Below are 18,323 nucleotides of genomic sequence, written 5' to 3'. Positions count from 1 at the left end.
TGCACGTGCGGAAAGTCTCAACTCTCCGAAGAAGAGTTTGGTTTCAGAGACAGGCCTTTATGATTATAATTTCTTTTTTCCTAAAAAGTGTACAGAAAGTGTATGTTTTTATGTGACCACACCCACCTGTTCATTAAGTATGGGCCAACCTGGTTTACAGGTGGGTGGTGACCCAGCTGAAGTTAGCCACACCCACAGTGTTGCTGTATGGTAAAAAGTGGAGGGGATGGTTTTATTTAACAAGTGTATTTCAGTTGGGCCTTTTGACTCAGAGGCTTTCAGCTTTCAGGGAGTAACCAAAAATACACAGGGAAGACATATTTTCACATTTTAACCACATCTAGGGGTCTATTAGAGTAATATTAACTCCAACCTGCAAGCCAAATGACGTCATGATGACGTTATGTTAACGTCCTCCGGTGACTCCGGTGACGTTCAGAACTATAGGCCAGATCACAGCCCATATGGGAATGATCTTGACGTCATTACCAGGACATCATATGAACTATAGGATTATTGTTATTGTTCGTAATGTTAGTTGCAATATGAGCATGTAAGGTTATATTCTGGGACCTATCTGACTAGTTATGATATTTATCTGGCCTCGAACGGACCCTCTCTGATTAATCCAGGACATCCGTTTTCGTGGACAGGATCTTTGTTGGTTGAAATCAGGTGATATTCTAGGCCAGATCTGACTAGACATGGTTTGACTTGATCTGGTCCCAACCGATGCGTCACTGATTGGTCCAGGTCCTGACCGTGCTTGCTGGGCATAGACACATACAAAACAGAATAAGAACAAAACCATGGCACCACCTCTTTAAAAAGTGTCTGGGGTGTTCACATAAGTCAGAGTAAACGTAAAAATGAACCAAACATATTTGGAAGTGACATATACCCCTTTAAGGTGCAAAAGAGTGTCAGCACACTGTCAGCACACAGCTGCTTGTGACACTCATTACTCACTGATTTCTTAAGAGGGATGTTAAATATGGAAAGGTGAGGAAATGTGTCAACTTTACACAGCGCTGAAGAAGCGAACTCATCCATCCAGGTTTCTTGTAGATTGTAGGCTACTTGATGCAGTTAAAGCATTGTCTCTCAAACAGTGGGTCAGCACTTGATTGAGGACTTTATTAGAAGTGTGCATAGGAAAAGGTACAGTTTCATGACGGTACAGTTCACTGGTACAAGGTCTACTAAAAGGAGATCCATGAAAGACTAAGCTTATTTACACAGGAAACCATTAAAGTATCTCATAACATTGAATGACAGATGAATAGAACACAGTACTATGCAGTAGATATGTAAATAAAATAAAATGAAAGAACAAAAAAAAGAAAACAGTAACAAAAAACAGTTTTTACCTGTTGCGAACGGCTGCTGCCTGTAAGTGTTTTTTCAGGGCAACCATGCGTCAATGCATCAAAAGATAAAAAAAGACACATTCACAATTTTTCAGGAATTAAAAACAAACTAGAAGCAGTGCTCTTTCGAGCACAGGTCTCCACCAGGTCAGGAAGATTTTTGTGGCCTCCTGGTGGCGCTATAATAGGTGAATATCTTATTCGGCATGCATGGTTTTGTTGCAAAAAAAAGGGCGGTGGATAAAGACCCTGCAGTTTCCTAGTGCTGTGCCAAACTATTGTTATTAGTATTATATATTTCTTTAAGTACTGCGATCGGCTGGGTATGTGCGTGCGTGCGTGCGTGCGTGCGTGCGTGCGCCCACAGTGTCTGTTTTTAGCTGAGCTTATCTACATTGGAAAAGGTACAGTTTAAATATTAACACTTGTCCCTGTGTGTGTGTGTCTGTGTGTGTGTGTGTGGGGGGGGGGGGGGGGGGGGGGCTGGTGTGTTAGTGCTCCCCACTGACAGTGGGTACAGTACATATATTCCATTCCGAGGTAATATTATTATTATTATTATTTCTGTAAAAGTGGTAGTTCAGACATTTTGAGCCGTAATGCGCTAAGTGGGTGTAGTTTAATAAAGACAAATTCATTAATACAGAGATACTGTAGGCCTACTCATACATCATAACATCCTTTATAAGCGGTCATCAATGTTTTTCAGTCCAAGGACCCCTAAGCTGAGAAAGAGATGAAGCAGGGACCCCCACACTACATATTGTATAACATTTAGCTGCAGATTAAACTTGCTTCCTTCATCCATCAGTGTTGGATTCATGTTCATGTGTATTTTCAGAAGTTTATCTGTAATAAACAAACATCAAAGAAAAAATACAGCACATTTTCTGGAAAATGTTGCTGTTTTAAAGAGCAACATTTTCCAGACTGTGTGCGGGCCCCCTGAATATATGCACTTTTTGTCCTATGCACCCATCACGAACCTTTATAGTCAGGGAACTTTAATAAAACCTGGGAATAAATTCCTTACCAAACAATTCCTTCACCAATGTGTTCGTAAAGGTGTCTAGTAACATATCTAACAATGATTGAAATTCAACATCCCTAGCAAAATGTTTGACAGCTAGGGTAATTCTGGGTCTCATTCACTTACTATACACTGTACTATAAGGGGAAAAAAATCACTCCCAAAAAATATGCTTTAAGTAGCATGTTAGGGGTCTAACAAGGGGTTTTTAATTATTCTGAATCCATTACAAGCATTTGTTTTGCACAAAAAACAAAAAAGAGCGAATCTTGGGTTCATAGTATACCCCTCTGTCTGTCTGTCTCCTCAAATATTTTCAAAAACAATCTTCAAAAATAGAAAATAAGTAGCAGATCTGCAAGCTCATAACGCTCTTACAATAAACAATATCAGCAGTACACCAAAGTCTACCTGTACATGTAATACACCATTGTTACCTGTAGAAGGCAGCGTGACTCCATGTGTGAAGCAAAAGCAATGCACAACCTCTGAAAGTGCACAACCAGACTAATGAGCTTCATTGGGAATCCATTGTTAAACAGACCTGTGAGATTCCTCTGTGAAATGTAGACTCAATGTTGTAATTCACAAGTTCATGAATAATGTAATCATGTTATTAAACTGCAGAGGAAATGGCTATTAATATGACACTAAGTAGCTAATTAGCATGTCAGCCTTGTAAACACAATCAATCTCTATATCCATTTATCTTATGAAGGTGTATTATCCATCTATCCTCTTTTCTTTCATAATGATCGACCAATAAATAGCAACAACTGTCTCCTAGACTATTATAATAATAAACAAATACATAATCATTCAGACTTTTAGACTCAGTTCCATTTTTATTCAACCCATAAGTCACTTTTCACAATCTTCTTGGAAGACAACAGCATCTTAATTCCTTTATTCTCGTCTCATTTTGGCCAAAGGGGGGGTTGGTCCAAAAAGCAAAGCACAGAGGGGCTCAAAGAGAGACGTGTGTACTGTTATGGAATGTCTGAATGACGTTGATTTAATAGTGGATCATGCGTCGTCTTGATTAACCAGCAAACACATCGACTAGCGTCAACTTACAAAAACAGTGCACAATACTTGCTGTACAGGTGTAATACATGTGCCCCACATATAATGTTGGTACACTTTAAAATGCTCTGTGTTAGTTTTAAGTCTCAGACATAGAGTAGTTCACCACAAAAAAATGACATATTTTGTATTTATTGAAGCCTTGAATTCATGTTGTTTTTGTGTGCTTTTTGACACATTCCTGGGGCAATAATTTGACGACGGCGGACTCAAGAGACTTCGCCGTCTTCAAATTACTGGCTTAGAAATGCATCAAAAGAAACAAAAAACAAAACAAAAAACGTCATGGTTTGTGTTCAAAAACAGCAAATGAAAGTGTCACGGGAGGACAAGATATGGGAACGAATACTCAAGATAAAAAATGAACACGTTAACTAGATATGTACCTGTCATCATGGGCACTACGTGTTTGCAAACACACAATGCACCGAAAACAGTGGTGTCTAATCGTTCGAGTCTAATCGTTCGATCAATAACAACCGGCGTCCGAGTGCTCAGTTTTCCACAGGGTTTGGGACAGTGCATAGTGGTGCAGTGCAGTGCATCTTTTTTATGAAATGATACAGGACCAGAATAAAATGTGAGAATTGGACCGCAAATATTATTCACGAACAATTTAGCTCCAGTTCTTTTTCCGTTACAAAATGCACAACTCTTTTGTACTTATAATACAAGTTTCCAGGTTTCCAAACTCTTCTTTTTTTAATCGTAATCTGTCATCATCATGAACCAATATTAAGAGACCGAACTGTGCCTGGAAGATTAAGTATCTGATATTATCTTTAAGACATAGAACAGCGAAACTTGAAAACGATAAGATATGCTACAGATTATCTCTCTTCAAACGTTGTCACGGGTATATACTGTATATGTATTGGCACTGAGTTTTAACCTTATAACAAGGAATGCTTTGATCACACGTTCTGCTGTTTTCTTATGATGGACGCATGGACCCCTCTGCTGTCTAACGGGGTCCTCAGACCCGGCTAGATGTCCTAAACACTATAGCACTTAAATGTCCCACTTTGTCGTCAAGCAAAAAGTGAGAATAGCAGATCTGCAAGCTCACAACATTGATGAATGAATAGCAAATCTGCAAGCTCACAACGTGTCGTGATACAGCGCGTCGCGAGCCTGTTAGATCGGCTGCGTTTTGCCATTTCTGAACATTCTCGTTCCATGTCCTGAAAAGTAAAGGGTTTTCTTTTTGGACATACAAGACCGGAAGAGAACAAATGTTATTTAGTTTCCTTCTTTTTTTTTTTTAAGACAAGCGTTGGTAAAGTAACATAAGTATAGTTTGAAGTCAATACATTTTGTACTTTTTATCAAGTAAAATCTTTGAACGGCCTTCTAACAGAGCATTTCTACATTTGTGCCATTGCTACTTTTACTTAAAGGGGAAGACCACCCATTTTCAATATTGAACTATGTAATTAATATACCTTAGAGGAGTTGTGTGGAAATGAAAAAAAAGTTCCCCCTCTTCTGTGTTGCCTAGAACTGGAGGATTGATTTTGGGGTTTGTATTGCAAATTACAACTTGATGACATCACACATTGTACTTTACAATACAAACCCCAAAAACAATCCTCCAGTTCTAGGCAACACAGAAGAGGGGGAACTTTTTTTTCATTTCCACACAACTCCTCTAAGGTATATTAATTACATAGTTCAATATTGAAAATGGGTGGTCTTCCCCTTTAAGCAAAGAGCTCAAATCTGAATACTTCATCCACCACTGATTAAGAACTACGCGAAGATTTCCGGTCTCGCAGGGACACCAGTGACATTCCTTGCGAATCTAACCGATTACTCTCATCCGATCCCGTGATCACAGCGAGCCCAGATGAGCTGACCACATCTGGTCGCCCCCGTTGGTTCCCTAATAAGGACTAACCAGAGATTGGTTACATTAAGACCGATAAGTGACACTAGCACGTCAGAAAAAACAACATTCAGCGCAGGAAAATTACAAAAAAAGACATTGTATAACACATGAAACAAAAACAAAACTTAAAGCGCGATGCCACTTTTGGTAGAGGCTTGGCTCGTGTAGTTACCTTGTCGCGATGTTACTGCAAATATTACAGATAGATCTTCAATAGTCACGCTGTTGGTTAGAAATTGATAATCGAAAAATTGTCTCCTCGTGGACTTACAGTAGGTTGTACCCTGAAACAGCTCTAACGGTAACTCTTTTAGCACATAAACACAAACAAAGTCCATTCTGACAACCTACTACTGTATAAAAGGCTGTACGGGGTTGTGTGATGTTCTTATTTGATTGAATGCGGAGGCATATTTTGGATTATCAGTTGCAAATCAACATCAGCAACTATTGACTATATCTCCCTAATATTTAGAGTTGCCTCATGACAAGGTAACTGCTCCACCCAGACCTCTACCCAAGTGCCATTTTGCAGTTACAGTGGTTAAGAGTTTCGAGAATAGTTGGGGAGGCAAACAGTGGTTAAAGGTGTTTTTTTTTTTCACTTTAAAACACTTTTTAAAGTGTATTTTCACTTTTTGAAATGTATTTTCTTAATGTCTACTCTAGCTTTTTGCGTGCACTACCAGACTGATTTTAAGTTGTTAAGTTGCTTGAAAATGGGAGTTTGAAGTGACAATGGGAACTTCAATAGGAAGGGGGTCACGTCTGATTGAACAAATATATCAAATATCTCAATATTGAATCAAGCAACTTATAAAACTGTCTGGGGGGTCACACAAAAGCCTGAGTAGACGTTAAAAAGACCACAGACGTGAAAGTGAAATACACCCTTTTAAGTTTCGAGAGCCTAGCAGTTAGGGAATGTGTTTATGTGTGTGTGTGTTGTGATCCAGGTTGATCGTAGAATGTGTTTGGCATTGGTCATGGCATGGAGGGCAGGCGGGCTGTGCCAGCCTGGCTGAGAGGAGGAGGAGGGGTGAACGGGTTTCCAGGTGGGCAAATGGGTAATGGTGGTGGTGGTGATGAGGAGGGAGGGGGAGGGGAGGGGAGGACAGGACAGGACAGAGAGAAACGCCTCCTCACGCCAGCTTCAAAAACTGGTCCACTGTGTCTTCCTCCACGGCCTCCGAGAACATCTCGTAGTCCTGGTTGGGAGGAAGAGAGAGCAAAACATAAAAAGATTTAAACAAAAGTCAGCGTCAGCTTGTTTCTAGTCACTAGAGCAGGGTTCCCCAATAGGCGGCCCGCGGGGGGCTAGTGTCTGGCCCCCACCAACCCCAGTAATAATGGTGGTATAAGAGCAGCAACAACACTAGTATGTCGTCATTGTCGGGTGGAAAACCCGTATCTCAAAATGTGTACGTTCTTTCGCAAAGTAAAACTCTGCTTCATCAAACAAGGCCACAAAAGTAGTGAAAACAGCAGATCTACAAGCACACAACGCCTCGCGGTGCGAGGCGTTGTGTGCTTGTAGATCGGCTGTTTTCACTAGTTTAAATCATTTTTAAAATGATAAATGCAAAACGAACAGTTTTGGACATACAAGATTTTCACCCGACAACGTCGATATCCGAACTGTCACTGGAGTAGCGGGAACGCCACCGTCGCCCCCCTGCAATGTTGCGGCCCTCGGCTTGGTACCCTAAACATAATTTGGCCCTTGGGGAAAACTAATTGGGGAACCCTGCACTAGAGGAAAAAAGGTTTGCACCCGGCTCAAATGAAGCAATGACAAACTGACACGGAACGGAAAGCGGAAGTGCTACCCTCTGGAAAAGGGAACTACTGTCCCAAGACAGCCCGACTTAGTGGCTTTCATTTCCAGTATTTATGTGACGTACTGTAGGTGGTAGTCCCTTTAGGACAGTGGTTCTCAAACCTTTTTGGCTCAGGTTACCCCGATAAACAACATTTTCATCCACGGCACCCATGAATTTCATTATTACTTTACAGCACCTTACATTTATGTCAAACATGAACATCTTTCCCCCCCAAGATACCAGTTCATGTTATGAGGAAAACTTGAGAATGTCCCTTTAGGACAGGTTGAATATAACTTTTATATTTGGCGTTTGGCCACTCGAACCCCAGCATCCATTTTCTGGGGGGGACATTCACCAAACATAGCCGTCTACAAGCTTGTAGATCTGCTATTTCTGGTCAAGTACAGTACAACGCAGGTCTGTTTCATTAATCTAGACTCTAGATTAATGAAACAGACCTGCGTTGTACTGTACTAGACGGTGTAAGTGGTTAAACCGAAGTGATTTTGATCAATTCCAAATATGATCAATGTACTCTGCAGCACCCATAGACTTGAGTCACGGCACCCACTTTGAGAAACCATGTGATAGGAGAGCAGAAGCAGGTTGGAGTCTACTCAATTCCAATGGGAGAAGTAAACATGAACACAGCTTGTGACCCATTCTTTGGCTCCATGGTCACTGAACTAAATATTAGACCCAGTCGCCCAACATTCTGACACTAAAATGGCTGTTTTCCAGAGAGACAGATCAGGAGAAAATCGACTTTGTCATGGACCTTTCTCCGTCCCAGCGAACACACTCTCGCTAGATCTAGTACCAGCAAACAGAGGACGTTCGCTAGAACCTGCCATCAGACGGAGCCCTCTTCGGAGACGGATGCGATGCCAGAGTGTGGTCTAGCCGACACCAACTCGGCTCTCATGGATCGCTGGAGTTTTGGTTAAAATTCCCCGCAAATTGGGATTCAAGTGGTTAAACGTCAAGTATAGTTATTTTAAATATGTCGCAATGGAAACGGATGTTCTCTCAAGTTTTCCTCTTGATACACTGTATCTTAGGGGCAAAGATTTACATATTTTGGTACCGTAATGACATAAATGTTATGAAGTAACAATGTCATTCAGGGGTGCCGTGTGGATAGAGGGGTGACCTGAGACTAAAGGAAGTTTGAGAACCACTGCCCTAGAGCGTGGGTTGGGCTATCTAAATTAAGCATCTTTGCTACAGACATCACATAGCCTATTGGAAGGGCGAAATATGATAATGATAAAGTGTTGTCTTACCCCGCAGTATTGATCCTTGTTGAAACAATATTTTATTTTATTTTGTTCTTACCCAGCAGTGTTAATTCCGTCTACTAAAAATACGACGAAAAATGTTCGCAGACAACTTTTTTTTTTTTCACTGACGGAAGCTAAATAAAAAACTGTCAAAAAGAAAAGTGTTGCCCGGGGCGCCCGGTGGCCTACTGGTCTAAGCGCATACCATATAGGCATTGATGCCTGGCGGCGGCGCCGGTTCGATTCCCGATCCGGACGACCTTTGCCGCATGTCTCTCCCCATCTCTCCCCCCATTTCCTGTCAGTCTACTGTCCTATCAATAAAGGCATAAAAGCCCAAAAACAAATCTTTAAAAAAAAAAAAAGAAGAGTGTTACCCCGCAGTACTGGTCCTCGTTGAACAGCTGTGGGGGGATGGCTTTGGGGTTCCCGGACTTGGCTCTCATCTCGTCCCGGATCTCTCCTCCCAGTGAGATGTCGATCAGCTCATACTGGATACTTTTACTCTCCAGTATCCTCAGTACCTCGGCCTGCTGAGACTTGATCTGGAAAAACAACAACGACAAAGTACTTTTACTTATAGGTAAACGAACTGTAACGCATTAAAGGGACAGTTCACCCCAAAAAGACTTGTTCTGACTTTTTCCCATCTACATCAAACTCTCAAAGGACATAACTCATAAAGGATACAGAATAAATAGGTGACATTGGAAGTGATGAAATTGGACCTGTGATGTTCTGCCGCACTTTTTATTTCTGTTTTATCTATTAGTTTGGTCATTAAGGTCCACAGAATGAGAGGCCTGCTCTGCCGGAAACATCGCGAAAAAAAGTTATGGCCATTTGTATATTCACTGTCCCTTTGCCTCCACTACACAGGAAAGGAAATATATAATAACAAAGAAAATATCTGCTTTAAGTAGCATGTGAGGGGTCAAACTGGAGGGTTTTCATGATTCTGAATCCATTGCAAGCATTTGTTTTGCACAAAAAACATTCCTTGGGCTAGAAAATGGACCAACCAAAGTGTGAAAAGTGATGAGTCATCACTTTTCACAGTCATCACAGTGATGAGTCATCACTTTTCACAGTTTTGAACATCACAGGTTCAACCCTATTCCTTGAGCTTTTGGGCATGTGGATCCCCGACTAATACAATATTGAAACTGGAACTTAAGCTGGTGAATTATGTTTGTGGGGTTCTCTGTCCTTATTGGATAAAACTGGCGTCCCGCCCGAAAATGTATGTTCTGTTTGTTAAAGAGCTGGATGGACGGGGAAACTCCTGTTACTGATCAAACACTCCATAGCATGGGGTCTTCAACAGGGGTGGTGGGACCTCTATAAGGACTTCTCAGTTACTAACAGGGGGCCTCCCAAATATTTGAGTGATTTTTATTTTTCCATTAACTACTTGAACACTAGCCTCCCTATTCTGGGGGGGGGTGTTAACTGAAAAATAGCTGATCTACAAGCTCACAACACTTTATTTTCAGTGAAGAGGTTTGATGTAGAGGGGGGGAAAGTCTGATCAAGTACAGAGCCAAAGGTCAAGTTTAATAAGTATTGGAGATTTAAGTGGTTAAATGTCTGAAACTACGTACATGAATCCAACAAATCAATACAAAAGATAATGTGAACAGTGCTGTCAAACAAGTCTATGAAGCCAGCTATGAAATCTGCTTCAATGCTTCATCTCTTGCTCTCAGGAAGGCGTGCTTGGCCTGAACCACGTTGAAGACCCCTGCTCTATTGCAATGATTACTATATATACCAGAGCTTTAACTTTTTTGAGCAGTGGTCACAACGCTCCTATACGTGGCCGTGTGTGTGGGTCTGTCTGTCTGTCTGTCTGCGTGCGTGTCTGTCTGTCTGTCTGTCTGTCTGTCTGTAGCCTGCAGTAACCTTTTCTGACCACACATGTTAACTCATTCTGTGCCAATCACGTGTATACACGTGATATATTAGCGCATCCCACAGTGCCAATCACGTGTATACACGTGATTCAAAAAAAAAAAAAAATTTGAAATTTTTTTTTTGAATTTTTTTTTTTGGACCCCATCAAAACTAGTGAACATGATTTCAATCGCGATTTTACATGTTTAACCCCCATACAACCCCCATACAACTCAGGTAGCAGACCTCCAAGCTCACAACAGTGTAAAACATAATGGCTATTATCTCAAGAATGCCTGAACGGATTTCCAATCGGATTTTTTTGTTTGAAAGCTGTGAACAAACTGCACAAACCCACAACAATGCAATCCAGGATTGCATTGGATTTTTTAGAGCTCATTCTTCTCTGTTTTTTTCCCATGCATGAGGTGTGCAAGGTTTAATCATGGCTAAGTTGACGAAAATAAGGCTTTTAAAATGCTTGGTAGCCAATAGCTAACTTCAAGCTAACTTCATCCTCTTCCTGTACATGCACAAAGGAAAGTGTTTAGGCAAGTCATGGCTGCAGGGCTTCTGCATATACCAGCATATCTCTATGGGATTGTCTGTGGCACACTTGGCCCCCTCTAGTGGTGAAAGGGTGGCATTAAATGAGTTAAGGGAGGGGCGCTGTTGTTCAGGCCAGGCCAGACCAGGCACACGCACACACACACACACACACACACACACACACACACACACACACACACACACACACACACACACACACACACACACACACACACACACACACACACACACACACACACACACACACACACACACAGGGGGGAAGGGGGGGGGGGGGGAACCACCGCTCAGTTCACACGGGTGTGATTTTTTTACAATAAAGACAGGGAAAGCATCAAAGTTTTTTTCAGAAAAGAGAGTTGTTAAGAAAAGTGGTTCTCAAAAATAGCAGATACAAGCTCACAACGCGTCACCCTGCGACGGGTGACACGTTGTGAGCTTGTAGATCGGATATTACCATCATGCAACCAAGTGTAAACTCATCCATTACGATTGAAGAAGATTTTATTAGAAGGTTGCATAGGAAAAAGTACAGTTTCATGACAGTACAAATCACTGGTACAAGGTCAACTAAAAGGAGATCCTAGTCAGCTTTATGGCTTATTTACACAGGAACTACTTTATGTATCTCATAACATTGAAAGACAGACGGATAGAACAGCATACTTTGCATAGGATACCATCAATAACAAAAGGGGAGTTCCACATGTTAGTGGTATAGCTAGAGAACTAATTAGAGCCTATTTTAGAGTCAAATCTGGGTTGAACGTGATTTGTGGAGCTGCCTCTGGACACCATCAAGGCCTGCCAAAAAAAAAAAACGTTTGGTTGACAAAATCAACTGTAGATTTTGTCAACCAAAACAAACTTTTCAGATAACTGAAATAAGACTAGAACTAAAGTAAAATGAATTCAAAAGAGTATGACAACACTGAACAGGTTAACCAAACATAATACTGAACCTTTTACATAACCTACTGGGTTGATATTTGAGGTCAGTGACTGTCTGTGCCTTTTTTTGTGTACGCACCGCCGTCTCCTTATCTGACTGTGTGGGTTTAATGATTGATACCATTAGCTCAATGCTATCTGCCAGGGCTGTGCTGAGGAAGTCACCACGCCCATGGGCAAGGCACCAACTGTAAACGCTGGCATTCAGAGGGTAGGGTACGTGGGAACGTGACACACTGTTGTAAGAAGAACCAAGACTCCAGCGGTGGAAAAAGTTGTAAACAAAATGTAAAGCAGTGGAAAAAGTAAAAAGAGTTCCTTTACTCTTCCCATTTAGGCCTAGAATTATTGAATGCTTTAACCAGTGAAAAATAGCAGAAATACAAGCTCGCAGCACGGCACCGAGTGCCGCGCTGCGAGCTTGTAGATCTGCTATTTTTTTGAAAATGTGTGCAAATCTTTGAATATATGTATTTTCAAAGCGAACGTTTGTAACTCAAATTTTGCTTCTGGGTGGTCCCTGGAACTAAATATTTTGAGATGGGGGTCCGTGGCCAAATAAATATAATTTTAGGGGTCCTTCACATGAAAAGGTTTGAGAACCACTGACATAGTACACCCAAAAAAATAATCTCTCAGTTGAACACATTTTAAATGTGTGAAACTTTTCCACCCATTTTATATGAGTAAATTTATATATGGGATATATGTAGTCCCAAGTCAAATCTACATTCAATGCAATGCATGTTGTTCAATTAGTCCAACTCATTTTCATTAACTTAAGCCAAGTTAATTATATGAACTTAATTAATTTACGTTTGTCCAACTCAAACAAATGTTAACGTAAATGTGTTGGTTCAACTCATTTTTATGGAATTAAGCTAAGATAAATAAAATACTTTTACATTTACATAAGAAGAGTTCGGTTTCAGGTTTTCTTCTGGATGATTTGTTTCAAGTTTTACAATATCAACATACAGATGCATAATGGATGTATGCAATAGCAGTGATTATTGAATAATCAGAACATTTAAGAGAAAACCAACGCAATAACCTCAAAGTTACCATGAGTTCTTCTCTTTTAGCCTAGCATGGGGAGGGAGCTCAAGCTTAAACTAGCAGCCTAGCAGTTAGGGTTAGGGTTTAGGCTCAAATACTGACAAATCAAATTCTGACATATGACAGTCATCTTGCCAAGGCAGACACATTGATATGATACATTTAGCATTTTTAGCTCCCGAAAGCTTAAACATTTCCCTGAAAACCTAGAAAAATGCTGTTCCCAGCATGCTTTGCATAACATGTGACCAACTTATTTGACCAATCAAGGGAAAGGGCTGGAGTCACTTCTCAGATCTGTAAAATGTACTTAATAAAATTGAGTTGGATTCAAACAATATTCTCAGAATGATTTCAGCCTTAAAAACTACTCAATAAAATTGGTGAGAGGCGTGGTTTATGGGACTCTGGGAGTTTTCATTGGAACTCATTTTCAATGTGTTTTTAAATTCCATTACTAAGATTTGAGTTACATGAATGTAATATAAATGCATAATGTTAAATGAATAGATTTTGTATAAGCACTATTAATTACATTTGAGTTGGAACAATTTAATAAAAATGCATATATTGTAAATGTATATATTTAAGGTAAGCACGATTAATATTTGTTCAGTTACATCAATTCAATACATTTGCATATATTATAATTAAATACATTTAAATAAAGCCAACATAATGTAAATGTATCACATCTGGCACTATTAATAATATTTGAGTTATATCAATTAAATGTATATGCTTATGCCTTGAAGTGAAGTAATTAAATAAAGCAAACATAATTTATATGTGTCACATTTATAGGGGGGTTGAATCAGTTTTTTGGGTGTAGTCTCTCAAGAACAGACTAACTGAGCTCCAGTTGACGATGGCTGGCCAGATTGCTGACATAGAAACTGTGAGCTTGTATATCTGCTATTTTTCAATAGTTAAAGCATAAAATAATGATACACAATAATGTGTACCCGTTCTAAATGGGTAGGCCTGAAAAATACCTAAAAGTGTCTCCTAAATCCTTTTTCTGAAAAACGTATGTTTCTATGATCAGTGGTGCTCAAACTTTTCAATATCAAGAACAAGAACCCCTAGTCCCGACTCGAGGAATATATGTATTTGACCGCCAACCCTCATCTCAAAATATTTTGTTCCAGGGCCCCCGCCCCAGAAGCAAAGATTTACAAAGGTTTGAGGCACTCTGTGCCGCGCTGTGAGCTTCTCTGCTATTTATTTGTATAGTCAAAGCATAAAATAATGGTTAAAGTGGTAAAAATCGAACGTGAAAAAGACGTGTTCCCGCTTTTAAGGGGTAAAAGTATTAATACGGCAATGTAGAAATGCTCTACAAGCAAAAGTACCAAAAGTAAACGTACCCATTAGGCAGAATGTTCCATTTCAAGTTTTCAAATGTGTAAAAATCTTTTGAAAATAGCAGATCTACAAGCTCACAATGCAAGAGGGTAATTATTGCACTTTTCCCCCCCTTTTTTCTATTTTTTCAGCTTTAGTTCCTACTTTTGTAGATTAAGAACATTATACAAACAACATAAGCCCAATTTAATTCAAATTCTGTACACAGGCCTTGTACTTGCAGCAGAGCAGAGCATGTCTATATTGTGGTATTGCTGCTTAAAACAAGCAGCGTTCTTCTTTCCATGACTGGTCACACTCATATGATCTCAATGGATTCCATACAGACATAATTGATACCACATGGTTCACACACTGCAGTGTTTTCCCCCTCTCACAAAGCACAGTCTGCTTGTAAGCTCACCATTTAAACACACCATGGTATCACACACAGTATGGTTACTGGCCCTGCCCAGATAGGCCTATAGTATATATCATGTGTTAGTCAATGTACAGTTTATAGGGCCTATCCTTGCTTGGATTAAGTCTGACAGAGATCCCACTCCCCAGAGTCTGACATTGTAGGTATATCTGTCAGTCTTGGACGCCAACTCCAAATAACCACAAAACGTCCATGTTTAAAGGCCCTACTTCTCCAGAATAATACACATACAAAATATAGAGGGTTGACCTTAAAGCAACAGTCATTACCCGTCATACCGGGTCCTTTATGTTTAGTAAAAGTACAGAAAAACTAATAAAGAGACGCTTTAATCTTCTCTGTCCCTGAATGTCACCGTATTTCCTCGTTTCCGTGGAGTGCAATACCGGCTTTCACCTGCTGAAACAGCGCCACTGTACTCACTGAAGAATACGGCGACATTTAGTCACAGGCTGGATAAAAACGTCTTCTTTATTAGACTATATGGAATATAAGCGAGCACAAAGGGCCCGTACAGTCGGGTGGCATCCATGTCTTTAAGATCGGACCTTTAAACGTTTGACTTGTACATTTATGGAGTAGTATAGGGCCCTTAAACAAGGAAGTACAACTAAAATATGAGGGGTGTCGACAGGGACAAGTCTGACAGTGATACTACACAAGCATGTCAGAACCGTTTAAAGAAAAACAAGCGTGCCAGTCTTAATCCAAAGCTAGCTAGATGTCACATCAATATCATATTCATACATCAATATCATGTTCAATAATTATGTCAGCGAAATAGTGACTAAATCATCTTCAATGGAAGCGATGCCACCTGACTCACTACAGCCAATATGCTACAACATAGCCTCTTCTGCCCACCCATACACACAATGACAGTTACACACGTTTTTTAACGTCTAAATGCTGCTGGAAAGGCACCATTAATGTTGAACCATCCGGGCCACTAAAGACTAGTTTTATTTATTTAGGTTATCTCGTATAGATGTGAAGGAAATCACACAGAATCGCGGAACAAAAGCAATGAATAATGACTTCCCCTTTCCTTTTCCTGGTTGACAGAGGCGTCACTTGGGTATGGCAAGCTATGGCAGCTGCCATACCTTGGCTACAGCAGGGGGAAATAATAAAATGTACTTTTCATCGTGCCTGTTGCTAAGGTATGGCAACATGACTGGTGTCTAGTAATGTTGCCATACCGTAGCTTTTTCTGAACTGACGCCGCTGCTGGGTGCACTTTATGGTGGCCTCAGTGTGTTCTGCACCAACTTAAAGCTATGCAGCCTTGACTAATAAAAGCAATGAAGCGATCTGACATTTAACGATGCATTGTGATCATCATTTCCATAACAATAAAGTCACTGGTGCGTGTGTATGATGTGCATAGGCAGGCCAAAGCAGTTCTGTGTGTTATCCACATAGCAGGGCATTCATTCTGCTGGGGTGTGTCTGTACTACTGGATCAATACAAGCACTGTTACATGGATGTGATCACAAAGTGATCAGATCGATATTATAAGTTTTGGGTTGAAGCGTGCACTCACCTCTCTGCTAGCTGTGACCGTGGTGTAGTAGATCTTGATTCCCATGATGGTGTGTGTGAGTATGTGTGTTTTTACACAGGGTTTTGGATGTTTGTGTCGCTATAAACACACAGCACAGCACAGCACAGCACAGCTCTCTCTGTCTCGCTCTCTTTACTCTCTCTCTGTGTCTGTGTTACGTACAAAACCAACGCTGGCTGCGTACATTTAAAGAGACAGTGTGCCATTTAATGTGCCATCAATATGTTGGGTGACCAAACATACGGCCCGCGACCCCTGAAATGGTTTATGGGCTTTCCCCCCCCTTTAATATAGGCCTGCAGGTTTTTTAGTTAGATGTTCATTCATTCATTCATTCATTCATTCATTCATTCATTCAATTTAAATACACTTTCTATGATGTTCTTTACTCAGAAAAAGAAAGAAAGAAAGAAAGAAAGAAAGAAAGACAATTAATTAATAATTAATAATTCAATTTTGTCAGGATGGAAGTTGTATATTTTGATTCCCAATTAAATTTAAAGAGACACAGTTTAGAAATGTTGCCACCAAACATAGGGCCGTCATCATTTATCACTAGCAGGCTATCATTTCGAGTACAATATTTGCCTCTGAGATGTAGTGGAGTGCAAGTATAAAGTATTATAAGACTGTATAGGGTACCTCAAAATTGAGTACATTGGTTAAAGCATTTAGTTACATTCAATCCACCACCGCATAATGGATTAAGTAATGGCACTTGACCACTTGACAGGGGAGTTATGAATTCAGAATCTCAAACAAAAGACACTTGTGTCTACATGACAAGAAAGAGACACTGGTGTCTACATGACAAGAAAGAGACACTGGTATCTACATGACAAGAAAGAGAAACTGGTGTCTACATGACAAGAAAGAGACACTGGTATCTACATGACAAGAAAGAGAAACTGGTATCTACATGACAAGAAAGAGACACTGGTGTCTACATGACAAGAAAGAGACACTGGTGTCTACATGATAAGAACGAGACACTGGTGTCTACATGACAAGAAGGAGACACTGGTGTCTACATGACAAGAAAGAGACACTGGTGTCTACATGACAAGAAAGAGACACTGGTGTCTACATGACAAGAAAGAGATACATGATAAGAAAGAGACACTGGTATCTACATGACAAGAAAGAGACACTGGTGTCTACATGATAAGAAAGAGACACTGGTGTCTACATGACAAGAAAGAGACACTGGTGTCTACATGACAAGAAAGAGACACTGGTGTCTACATGATAAGAAAGAGACACTGGTGTCTACATGACAAGAAAGAGACACTGGTGTCTACATGATAAGAAAGAGACACTGGTGTCTACATGACAAGAAAGAGACACTGGTGTCTACATGACAAGAAAGAGACACCGGTGTCTACATTACAAGAAAGAGACAGTAGTGTCTGTATATTGACAAGAGACAGAGACAGAGGAGAAAGTAGTACAGAGGAGACAAATAACTTTGGACTCGAAAAAAAAAACGTACTGAAGCCGTGGCACCTTTTGAGCTTGTAATTCTGTATTTATAGTATATTTCTTTGTTTCTATATTATTATGTGCTTGCTATCTAAAGCCTATCTTGGGCTAGATGTGGGAGAAAAAAAAGAGAGAAAAAAGGGGAGGATTTAGAAGAAGAAAAGTTATGCCCTTACATATATCTCCTGTATACTTATAATGTAATTACACTCTAGTGTATTGACATGCCTGTTTCTGATCTGTTTGTATGAATGTAAATGATAAAAAAAAAATGACTGTAAACTGCAAATTCTCAATAAAGTTTATTTAAAAAGTACAGAGCTGGGGCATTAAGGCCACTGTGGCCTCAGTGCATGCATTTTTTAGGGGCACAAGGCCAAACTGGTGGGCAACAACGGCCATGGCCTTCATGGCCTCCCTGAAATTCCTGCCCTGGTGCCCACCCTTCCTGTGACCTCTATGACTACACATTTATATTCTATAGGCCTATATAATGTCATATAGTCACTGATTTATATCCGT

The 18,323-nt window shown here is 40.2% G+C and overlaps 1 protein-coding gene across 1 annotated transcript; it reads right to left on the bottom strand.

Annotated features, from left to right (window-relative positions):
• Nucleotides 1-3,238: 3,238 nt before the first annotated feature.
• sh3bgrl3 (SH3 domain binding glutamate-rich protein like 3) lies at nucleotides 3,239-16,437 on the bottom strand. Its single transcript, XM_080735861.1, has 3 exons — nucleotides 16,299-16,437; nucleotides 8,864-9,031; nucleotides 3,239-6,585 (listed from the first exon to the last, which is right to left on the bottom strand). The coding sequence occupies exons 1-3, from the start codon at nucleotides 16,341-16,343 to the stop codon at nucleotides 6,520-6,522; spliced, it is 279 nt and encodes a 92-aa protein (XP_080591987.1). The 5' UTR covers nucleotides 16,344-16,437; the 3' UTR covers nucleotides 3,239-6,519.
• Between the last annotated feature and the right edge of the window lie 1,886 nt (nucleotides 16,438-18,323).

This window comes from Nannobrachium achirus (assembly GCF_963921795.1).
Source record: "Nannobrachium achirus genome assembly, chromosome: 10".
In the NCBI taxonomy this organism is placed as follows: Eukaryota; Metazoa; Chordata; class Actinopteri; order Myctophiformes; family Myctophidae; genus Nannobrachium; species Nannobrachium achirus.
The sequence above is the reverse complement of the archived record's forward strand: the minus strand, read 5'-3'. Positions and strand labels throughout refer to the sequence as shown.